The 12,511-nt window shown below is 33.5% G+C and overlaps 1 protein-coding gene across 1 annotated transcript in view; it reads left to right on the top strand.

Annotated features, from left to right (window-relative positions):
- LOC145691553 (phospholipid-transporting ATPase ABCA3-like) overlaps window positions 1-12,511 on the top strand; it is an 86,599-nt gene that overhangs the window by 62,180 nt on the left and 11,908 nt on the right. Inside the window, exon 5 of the mRNA XM_081766961.1 lies at window positions 10,924-11,071. Coding sequence (XP_081623087.1) covers window positions 10,924-11,071 — 148 coding nt within the window. The remainder of the gene's footprint in view (window positions 1-10,923; window positions 11,072-12,511) is intronic.

Genomic DNA, 12,511 nt, shown 5'->3' with positions numbered 1-12,511 from the left:
GTTCACTTTGTAATTACTAATATTTTCCCAACCTTCAACCCCCTTAATTATCCCCATAGGATAATAATCCACACACTGTAAAACGTCCAGAGGTTTTTCGATCATATGTATATTCCAAATATTTACCATTTCGACATATTTCTCTTAATCCCTAAACAAACGTAACAATTTACTTGCACGAATTCGAAAGGGTTATACATTCGAGTCAAGAAATCTGCAACTACAGATTTGCTCGATCGAACATGTTTAATCGTGAATGAGAATTGGCACAAATTCTTAACAATCGGACCATACAGGTACAACATTTTGGGATTTCCTAAAACCCATGATAACGCCTAACCGTCGGTATAAACCTCAAATTCGTTTACTAAATTCGTAAAGTTTGTATTTATACTTTCAATGGTTCATACGATACTAATGAACTCGATCTCATAAATACTACGATCAACTTTAAAAATTTTCTTTGAATACAACGCTAGCGGTAGCAAGCGGTTGTTCCATCATTCTGAGAAACATACCCCTCGACGGCCTTCCCTCCGCCGTCGACATGCACAATAAAGTTCTTCGAGATATCAGAAATTATAAATACAACATTTTGTACTAACATTTTACAACTTATTCAGTGCCTTCTGATGTTCAGGCAATTACTTAAAAGTTTTCTTAGAACGTAGGTCGCTCGATGAAGCCATTATTTCTTGCAATTTCGTGACAAACTTATCATAGTATCCAAGGTTTCCGCACATCTTTAATACTCCGTACCTATTACGAATAAAGGGATATTTTTAATAGCTGCTATCCTTACAAGATATATTTCAATACTGTTTCCATCTTCCACAAATCTTATACGTTTAAATACTTAATACGTTTAAAAATATTTACTTTTCTCTGGATAAACTGTTACACCATTTTCCCTCAACCTCATTAAAACTTTACGAAGAACCGCTTTATGTTCTTCCCTTGTGGTTGTAGATATAAAAAGATCATCAAAATACCCTCTAACACCCAAATTTTTGAAATCACCAAGGTTTTTTTTTTCAATGAAAAAAGACAAAATCTCAAACGTAAAACCATAATGACTGTACAAAAGTGGCGGTCGCGAAATATAATTAAGCCAGAAGAAATATTACATTGAGATTCCATTAATAAAACAGTTCAACCATTATAATGTTTATTTGAGGATGCAATATTGAATAAAAATATTAAATTTCAATGGCAACAATTTATTACTGTAAATAGGATCGAGAATACAACTTGATGTAAATTTGAATATTAACGACTAAATTCAATATCAGACTGTGTTACGCCGTTTAATTTGAAATTCCAAAGATTTGTGGAAAGTATAGGAAAATACTATATATATATATATATATATATATATATATATATATATATATATATATATATATATATATATATATATATATATATATGCATGCTCCAAATAATATGAGGAACTCGATTATATTATTTATTTTCCGAAATTCAATAATTGAATGCAACCACAACTGGAAGGTTTGCAATACCATGAACTATTTTGCCGGTGATTGTAAAAGTGAAAAATCAATAAAAAATTTCAGTTTTTGCTCACAATTTTTAAAACTAGTGACTTTGACTCCGAAGCATGAACAAAAGACAGTTTCAAGGCTCATAAACCTCAAAACACTAATTTTTATGCATCTCGTAAAATCTCAAAATACGTAACTCTCCGTTTTCTGTAACAAGTTTCAACAGTAAAAGCCGTGAAGTGAACTTTACACTTCCAAATAACTTTCAACTATTCATATACTAAATTCTAAGGAAATCTAACCAGAAATGAAACAAGTTTACTGCACCACGAAATGTGTCCGTGCTGAGACAAACGCAATTTAGTCGCAATGAAAAAATAAAAAATTCACAAATAACGATTAATAGAATCTGCAAGAAGCGAATTTAATTCAGAATTGGGCCTCCAAGCCAACATTAAACAGCCAGCACACGTGGTTAAACTGAACCACGAAGTAAAATCAGTCTAGCAAGTTGACTAAAAGTTAATCAAATATTGTCAATGGTGGTGAAAATAAGAAGAAAATAAGCTCCTACAAGAAGATACACTTTTCTGATCTTTTCCACACCAAACTGTCGGTCCAAGCCTCAAGCAAAACTAGAGCCCAATTGTCTTCTTACCAAAAGGTCGAGGGAAACATCAAAATTCTTTATGATTAATAAACTGAATGCGTATATATAAGACACCAAACGGAAATGAGTTAGAGGCTATTAATATGAGGCAACGCGCGACTTTTAAAAAAAATGTTACACGCGTTTACGGTACAGGAACACGAACTCTCTCACTTCCCCTTCCGCTGACAATTCTCTGATCCTGGTGGATTCTTCGCCTGAACTAACTGTTCAACCAAGAGGGCGCATACAGCAAGGCGCAAGCAGTGTTCAAACTAACACCTGGCTCATTTTTTTAGGTTAGAATGTCAGACATTTTTATATATTTTAATAACATATATTTTAATAACATTTCCAGCATCGATGTAAATGTTACAATCAGTTTACTTAACGTAGTATAATCCTTCCAAATAATAATTTCTTATATTTAACATTTAAGAATACATATAACTTTTAATAATTTTTCCTTTTCTAAAAAAACGTTCTTTTAATTTAGTTTTATTCTTTTCATATTCCCCATTTATTCGGCAAATGACAGGATAATTTATAGGATATTCTGTAGCAGCTCCAACGTTGGTACACATTGAAAGTGCATATTTCGATACATTTTATAAACGTTATTCTAGTTGCAAATGCTAGAAAAAGTATGTAATTTGCAAAACTGTACCACCGCTAGTTTCCAATATAGAATAATAGGATGTAGTAATGAATGTTTCTGTTTAGCATGCAGATTAGAAATATGCATGATTTGGAGTAGTTCCACTAAAAACAGTACAATGCCTTGCTTCGTTCTTCAACTTTTGTTAGTGTATATAATGTTGTGCAGTTTAATGTTGGAAAAGTAAACGAAGCAATGGAGAAAATAACATTTAATTTATAAAGACTGAGTAAAGGCCTGTATCTTACATTGCACTTGGTCTAATGCATATTCACATTATAAAGAACAAAGGGAATGGAAAACAAAAAGAAAAATTGAAAATAAAAGGAATGAGTGCAGCAGGAACATTGAAAATAAATAATATTTTAAAGTATAAAAATCTCAATAATACTAAGGAAAAATAAAAAGAGTACGTATCATAATTTGTGGTCGCTATATTGGATTCATAAATATCTTGATCAGGCTACTTTCTGATTCTGGTGAAAGTGAGAATTTTGAAGAACATATCACAAGAGAATAATTTGTTTCGTACAATGCAGCATCCATCAGTGATATTACGGTAAATGTTCTCTACTTCGAAATTTGGGAAAATCAATCGATTCAACGTGAATCCTTAAATTTTCATAACGTCAGTGTCTGTCAACCAATCTAAATTAACTATAAAAGAAACGAAAAATAATGCAACACTCTCCAAAACATTATAAGACGTCTGTTTCGATAATCCTAGCCATTTACTTGTTATTGTTTTAAAAAAATATGAGTAAACCCCCTCAAAACAAATGAAATAATTCAATAATTTATGTATGTGTTAATTTCAGTGTCAGGTAAGACTTTTTGCTCATTTATAAAACCCTGATATTATCTAGGTCGTTTAGCTTTCAAATCGTGAAAATTGGACTATTAGTTAAGGAGATATGGGACTTTAAAGCCAACACTATGGGTCCGTAGATTCAGCCACCTTTGATAGCCGCCATATTGGATTCTGGTCACCTGTTGGAGTGGGTCCACTTCTATTCTTGCTTAGTTGGATCAGGGGTACAACATATCTTAGTGGCACATTTTAACACAAATTGCAGGATACTTCTCGTAAGCCAACGTACTATCCGTGTCTTGGAACTTCTGGCAGATGTTGCTGTCGAGCTACCTCTTACTTGCAGTTTTGGGATTTCTGCCGCTTCTACGCTGAAAGTGCTTCAACCAGCGATCAAGTTCTATTTGCGCAGTTCAAGAATGATATTACCAGTTACCAGGAATATCGCCAAGATATCTCTCTTTCATCGTCTCATATCCTAACTTCCGCTTCTTCTTTATCGATGGCGTCAAACTGAATGACTCTGTTTCCTGTACTTTAGTTCTGGAGGTCAACCGTTCTCGAGTTCACCTCATCCCTTCTGCACCGTCTACACCGGAGAATTGGTCGCTATTTTGGAAGTCTTTAAGCATGTTCGTCGCCGCCGGCTTCGCGCTATTGTGATCTTCTCTGATTCCAGCAGTGTCCTTCATAGCCTTGCCGATGTATCGTCTCCCTATCCACTTCTCCAGCAATAACTACTTCAGTGTCAAGGCCTACTTGCTGAGGGCTATGCTCTTTAGTTTTATTTGGTGCCAGGTTATGTTGCCATCCCTGGAAATCAACTGTCCTACACTGCTGCGAAGGATGCTGCTCTTCATGGTCGTCGTTGCCGCCTCCCTGTTCCCAGCACTGATGTTCATCCCGTCTTTTCTCGTCTTCTGCATCAGTGCTGGCAGTAATCATGGTATCAGCAGATCAACAACATACTCCACGCTGTGAAGCCTACTCTGGAAGTCTGGTCGTCGAGCTCCCCCTTCACGATTGGAAGAGAGGACTTTGGCTCGTCTTCGGATTGTACATAGTAATATAACACATAGACATCGTCTACATACAACTCCACCTCCTAACTGTCACCTCTGTGGTAAACGCTTGACTATTCGTCATCTACTTGTGGACTGCGTGCCTCGTGCGCCTTTGTGGGCTCAGTTTGACCTCCCCGCTGACCTCCGTACTCTGCTCAGCGATGATCCAGGTATCGTCTTGAATGTGTTCATATTTCTGGGACATCTGCAAGTTTTACCCACCATTTGACTTTTCTGTATGCCTCTGTGACTGTGCAGTGTTCTGTATGCGGATGCACCGCTTTAAGTGTTGCATGCATTATTTACTATTTTACCTTGTAATTTTCTTTTTCTGCACTCCGCCTATTGTTTGCGTAACTGTTTGTGTGTTCCCTATCAGCCTCTGTTCTACGGACAGTATGATTTTTAGCTGTGTGTGTTTGTGACTCTTCGCGTTTACTCTATGTCGTCCTACCTAGTGATGGGTGCTAAAAGGCCCCGGCCCACCCACCCCAATCATTTCAATACAATTCAATATCCACATACTTGGTCATACGGTTTCCTTGAAGAATTATAATAGTCCCAATGTCCACACATGTGGATATATTTTCATTTGCTACAGCTTGTCAATAATTAAATTTAATGTACTTATTTTAAAAAATCTTCCGACGCGATTATTATAATACGCCAATACATTCGAAACCATTAACAAGAAATTTAAGCAAAATATCAGACAATAATTACTTGGAGGACGGAAACATTAATCAGTTATTCTCCTCATTATATTACCCGCTGCTGTAGTTGATTTCATACAAGTGCAAAGATCAGTGATTTTCTATTTTGCATTGTGTGATACATTAGAATTCAACAAAGAATACTACAAACTTCGAATAGATGTGTCTAGAAAACAACAAAATATTTTGTCTACAGGTCTTAACATTGGAACGGTAGAGAACTGTGAGATATTCACGTCACACATTTGATTGCATTCACATCTATTTCTTGCAGCTTGATAAATTATTCAAGTGTCGAAAGTTAACTATATAACAGACGCAGGCATTCTGATTTCCTTGTGGTCTATTCCACATATGTTAACTCGAATATATGTAACTCAAATTCGTAAATTTTATTCTACAAATGCTATGATTTTCAGCATGTATAGTCAACGTATATATATATATATATATATATATATATATATATATATATATATGTATAGTCAACGTATATATATGTATAGTTAACGTAACTCGCCAGTTTTATTAAAGGACCCTATTAATTTTTACTTTATTGAAAGCAGGTTAAATTACTTTATTTAGTCTTACATATGACATATCATTATAGTACGTTTCTAACATAATAATCATAGATGAATTATAGAGTTACATTTATTCTGATTTATTTGAAGGTTGTTTTATTCTGACCGAATCTCATTCTACTGCAGGTGCTAATTTAATTCTATTGACCATTCAAAGTTTGATTGACTTTTTCAGTAATAAATTTGCGCGTAGTCTGCCTATAGATTATATTTTTTGCTTTGCGTATAAGTTTTGAAAGATTATGAGTACATAATAAGTAAAATAAAGAGAACAACACTCTACCTCGGAGTACCCACTGTTGTAAAAAGAACTCTCAACATATATTGAATCTTCATACATTAATACTGCTTGATGACAGTTCAATATATATATATATATATATATATATATATATATATATATATATATATATATACTAGTAATGCTAGTAGTAAAGTTAAAATAAGAAGTTACTGTAGTAAAAACACACAGAACTTTTCAAGAATTTACGCACCCTATAGTTGTTAGTTTCCTTTATTCGGATGTATACCATATACCAACGGATACTTTCAATAGAGCTATAGGAGTGCTATGATTTTTCTTAAAACCTAAATTAGAAGAGATTTCATTATACCATTTTCTCGTAAAGTACTTGCTATCTGCTCGTAAGTAATTTATTCAGAAATTTATCATATTTCTTATGTCTTATTCACGTACAGAATCTGTTTCCATTGCTCAGAAAATATACATCTATCGATGCTTATGTTACTAATGTCACATAAAGGGTGTTAATATACTACAAAATACCAAACGTAACGTTTGCGGGAATTTTCTGACAAAACGAGAAATTCATAGTTGTGGTGGAAATGAGAGAATTTCCCTCAAATAAAATTAGAAAACGGGAAAACTCTTCTTGTAGTCTTCACTCATTAGTATACTATATTAGATCAGGGAGGTTTTCTTTTACTCGGGTTTTCTTACTTTTACTTTCCTCCTATATCCGTTCGCAAAAGCACAAATTTTCTTTTCGGGGAGTATCGGTGTCCTTGATCTTCATATATATATATATATATATATATATATATATATATATATATATATATAGATATATAGATAGATAGATAGATAGATAGATAGACACAAAAATAGACAGATAATTTGGGTTATATAACGCAGTTATATAATATTGATGTCTGACCGGCCCCCTGGCCACAGTAGTTTAACCACTGCCTGTATCTCTCCATATTTTCTCGCATATATGCCAAATTCTTCATTTACATTGCAAACTATATTATTTCAATTCGCTATATAGACACTCTTTCAGATTTCTTGCATGTGTGCGTGCGGGCACAATTTGAGTTCTGAGGGAAATATTGAATCAGTCCGGGAAATTTCGTGCCTTGAGACGAAAAATGTCTGTTGACTAAACCGGCAATACTGGTTGTTATCAAACTGTACTTTGGTTGGAGGGAAGTAAGTTCGTGATATCATGGCGGCGCTATCATCTAAGGAAATTCCTCAGGAAATTTTCCATTCCAGTGAGGACGTAGTTGCATCAGAAATATCGGATATCAGTCCACAATGACGAATCATCTTCAGAAGCAGAAAGCGAATGTGAAACCGTTGATATGAGTAATTCATTGCTGTCAAAGGAGAAAACAATTGCTTGGAAAACGCAACCGCCGACCAATGTAGGAAGGTTCACTTCGAGAAATATTTGTTTGACTTCTGGAATTATTAGATATGCAACAGGTTGTATTCATGATGAACAGTCTGCTTTTATGTAGCTTCTTTCTCCTGCTCAGCATGTCATTTTGAAATATACAAGCGTAGTAGAACATTGAGTATATGACGTCAAGTGGAAGAGCCTTGATGAAATAAATTTTTTCGCATATGTCGGTTTGTGTATAAATAAGTGTACTGTGTATAAAACTAATAACGAATGTTCTGAATCCTTGTGGCATTCTCATAGGACGCAGTGTTTTCTCAGAAACAATTTCATTGAAATTTTCCAAATGATTTCCCTAGCTCTACGATTTGACGGTCGTGGTACAAGGCCACTGTGAAGTTGAATGACAAATTCCCATCTATTAGAGAATTGTGGGAAAAATATGTTGGGATCTAACCAAAATTTCATAATCCAAAAATGTTTGTTACAATTGATGAACAGCTTGTGGTATTTCGAGGCAATGCCCATTTCGCCAGTATATGCCGAAAAAACTGATGAAGTAAGGTATCAAGTTTTGGGTAATATGTGATAACGGTTCCAGTTATGTTTGGAACATTCAGCAGTTTAGAGAAAAGTGTGACGGTGATGAAAGAGAAAAAACATGGGATATTGGTTGTACTGGATTTATCAAAGCTCTGTAAGGACATAACGTAAGATGTAACATTTTTTCTACTTCTTACCAACTGAGTCAAGAACTGTTGAAGAGAAATCTTACTCCTGTTTACACATTAGCGTTTACAAAGGACACAACCATACATTCCTGTGTTAGTAAGAAAATTAAATGGGTTATCCTACAAAGTACAATGCATAATGATAAGGAAGTGAGCGATAAGCAAGAGAAAAAGACGGAGATAATTACAACTTATAACACAACTAAAGGGTCTGCCGATATTTTGGACAAAATTATTTCTGCATATTCTTGTAAGAGGGAAAATAACAGATGGCCAATTGTGGTGCTTTGCAACATGTTAGATATTTGAGCTGTGAATATGTAGGCACTATTCTGGTGTGTAAATCCATAATGGAGAGAGAAATATTTGATAGAAGAAGAGTTTTCTTAGAAAACCTCGGAGATAGCTTTATCAATAGATTGAAAGAAAATCGGAACTACCAAGAACATCACCTGCAAAGAGCATAGCGCAAAAAAAATTCAAAAGGAATCCAACATTTTACAATAGTCGCAAAGCTCGTTGTCTGGTACTCAGTCAAGTAAAGGAGTAGGATGTCATTTGAGTGTAAATACAGAGAACAGAGCACGTTACAATACAGGAAGTGTCAGAAATTACATGCAAGAACTATGCTAATTATAACTGCACAACCTGTGTGTAGAAAGTGTTCAATTGTTAAATGATTATATAATAATGTAGGTACCAAGATATGTTTATAGTGGAAGATAAACGTTACACAAATGTCTCGTGAAAATATAAGTTATGTAATAATTTCGTGCTATAGATGTACTTGTTCAAATATGTCGGTATTGAACATTATCCAAAATGAAAGAACAAGGAATAAAAATATGGTATCTTCTTGTCCCAAATTATCATTTATTATATGAAATATAACTTTGTTAAGGGTTTATAAATTTAAAAATATTTTATCATCATAAAATACGTTGAAACTTAAAAAAATTGTGCGCTTGCACAATTGTAAAAAGATTAATTTTGTTTGAGACATATTTTTCAGAATGGTTGGTAAAGTGTGTACATCTAACTTTCTAAAACGAAATTTGTATACCATTATTTCTTTTGCGGAATGTAAATATTTTCAACTAGTAATTTTTAAAGCTAGTATGTTGGAATATGTAAATAGGAACACGAATGAAATATAAATATAAGTTTATTACATAAAGTAATACTTTTAACGAACTGTGTAGAGTGATTTTGTAATCACAATTTGTACAAGGGCTTAACAGTGAAATGTGCAAATACATAAATCATATTTCCTTGTACAACGTGCAAGATTTTAGTACACCAGTCCAGATGTTTTCATAATATAGCGTAAATAAATAAAATAGGTTTATTTGTCCAACATTTAAACTTATACATCAAAAAAGAAACTAAATGCATAATGGGTCCAAATGCACCCGCAGACCTTATGTATAAACTCCAAACGTAAACTTAAGAGGGTTAATACTTCAGTAATATAGTAATATTTATTATTTTATTTTATCCTTCGCTATAATTCGGTTTTGTTTTCCAGTTTTTATAAATGAACCTTCTCTAAGAAAACTTCCTAAGTGCTATAGTGCGTCCAGTAAGAGAACGTCTCTGACAGCTCGCAGTGACATTGCCACTACTCGCGTATCAAGTTTTTTTTTCGGTGCAGCTGTAATGGCAATTTAATTAATGGTATAAGACAAAGTGATCGTAGTTAGTAACACTGGTATCCAAGTAGGGGCTGCAATGTCCTACCGCATGTGGTAAGAAACACGAGAGACAATCTCTTGTTGGCAGTGCTATAAACGCTGATGACGCGTTGCTTTTGTTCTGAATAGTTCAATTTAATTTAATATATATTGATTTTTACATTCAAGTACAAATCTGAAATATTACAGAAATATGTGTTAGAAAATATTTCTGAGATATATATACTAGTACGTAACAGGAAATATTTTTTTGACTTTATCCACAAGGAAACGTTCCCAAAAGTTTGGGTTTAATGGTATAATAATATAGTTAGTTTAAATTCCTTGAATATGTGCCGAGATGACTGTTTATCTTGACAATCATAAAAAATAATAAAATTGGTGAATCCAATGCAGTGCACTTCTTTAACTCTACAAAATTCATCTTCGCCTTTAGTTTACAAGATGTAATTGAGAAGTACTATATAAACTATGAAAAACATTGTATGGGATATTATGTATACAAGGACAAGTTTAGAATGAATGGAACTCTAAGTTGTTATTAACCTAAATACATAATGAATATTGTCAATAGGGTTTTATGAATTATAATTACTAGAATGATTTCACATCTATTATAGAACTTTATTGATCATTAGAAGTATCTGAACAGTGATATTTTCATTTGCTTTTGTATGATGTGTTTATAATAGTCTTAATTTGCTATAGATTTATATCTTCACTGATTTATTTTCGTTTTTGTAGCGATATTTTCACAAACAACAACGTGCGATTTGTTTTTGATAATCAAACACAGAGTATAATTTCATGAAATTTGCTTAGATTTTGGAACTGACTGATTTCAATTAATATCTTTAATTTTTAGTACATGATGCAAATTGGTTATGTTCCACAAGAAGACTACATATTTCATTGTTTGAGTGGAAGAAATATGGTGATATTGTATGCTCGTTTGATGGGATTTCCACGCAATTTTCAAAAACCTCTCGCAGACAGCTGGCTTAGTCTAATGGGTAAGTTTAATAAAATTATGTGATAAGAATTTCTACAAGTACAATAATTTATAGTGTAAAGGGTATTTTATGAATTGTTAAAGATATGTACTAACGATTATGCATATTCAATTGTTAACCTTTTATCTAGATGGAATGCTCCTTCATCTTTTTGATATGAATTTAAATGAAAGTACAATGACAATAACTCGAACAATATTTTTCTTTTGACATATATTTAAGAGTTCTAACAACTTCGGACACATTTTCTGTTAAGACTAATATGCTAATTGTTAATAGTGACCAGCTAATGTTAAAGACCAGCTCGATGTAGCTCTAAGTATGTTGCATAATTCAATTCAGCAAGTAATACGTCTGTTCTTCGAGATAGATCACAAATATCATATAACATTTTTCAATGTCAAAAAAGTAAACTATACTAAATGTTTCTCTTACCAACTTACCACTATAGTTATCATAGATGCTCTACCACATTTTCGCTATTTTCAATGATAAAATTATATATGAAATTTGATATTCATATCTTGAGGACTTGTTAGATTCTCGTTACAACTTGTCTCTGCCCTACCAAAGATTTTCAGGACGGCAAGAATAGCAAGAGTGGAAGAGCGGAAGTTGGATTACCTTCCTTTAGGCATATCAGAAGTGAAAACCATTTACATAACCATGGCTTCAAGGATATGTTTTTCTCGCTGAAAGGTTCTACTTCAAACATAATCATTACCGCAGATCAAACAGAATTGTCACCCAATGCTGGTGTTTCTATTATATTGTGTGACGCTGATACAGAAGGGCTGTATTGTTGAACACCGCTCTGCACTATGACTTTCAATGCCTGAATTTGCACATATAACAATTGTATTATCACACAAATACGTGTCTCCGAGATAGTTATACTTATAAAATCCGTTAACACTGGGACTGTAGGTTCAACGTTTGAGGAGATAATATATATTTTTTAAATATTCCGAAACAGTTCGGAAATTAGCCTAAATCTCGGCGACTTATCTGGAAAGCAGATACCGATACATTATCTTCCAACTATTTTAAATCATACGCGTATCACTTGATTTTTTTCTAGCTGAAGTGCAGATATATAGCGGTCATGAGTGAACAACAAAAGCCCCAATCTGCGGAATGCTTCGAAATCTGTTTGCTGTTGCGGGCGTATTATTTCCTTACTCTTAACAAAAGATCAGTCAGTATCTTAATTTAGAATCACTTTTTTTTTACCTATTCCACAAAATTAATATAATCCAATGTCTAAAGTTCCAGAACACTAGATATTTGAACTAGAAAATATAAGACAGGCAACTCAGAAATAAAGGAAAATGCATACCTTCAGACACTTACATGGCAGTTGACTCCAGACACTTACGTGGGGTACCTCATTAAATCACTCAAAAAGAATTGCACAGTATTCGAATATTCCCAAAACAA

This window comes from Thermobia domestica, chromosome 8, assembly GCF_964235325.1.
Source record: "Thermobia domestica chromosome 8, izTheDome1.hap1.1, whole genome shotgun sequence".
Taxonomy (NCBI): domain Eukaryota; kingdom Metazoa; phylum Arthropoda; class Insecta; order Zygentoma; family Lepismatidae; genus Thermobia; species Thermobia domestica.
This window is presented reverse-complemented; position numbering and strand designations above follow the sequence as displayed.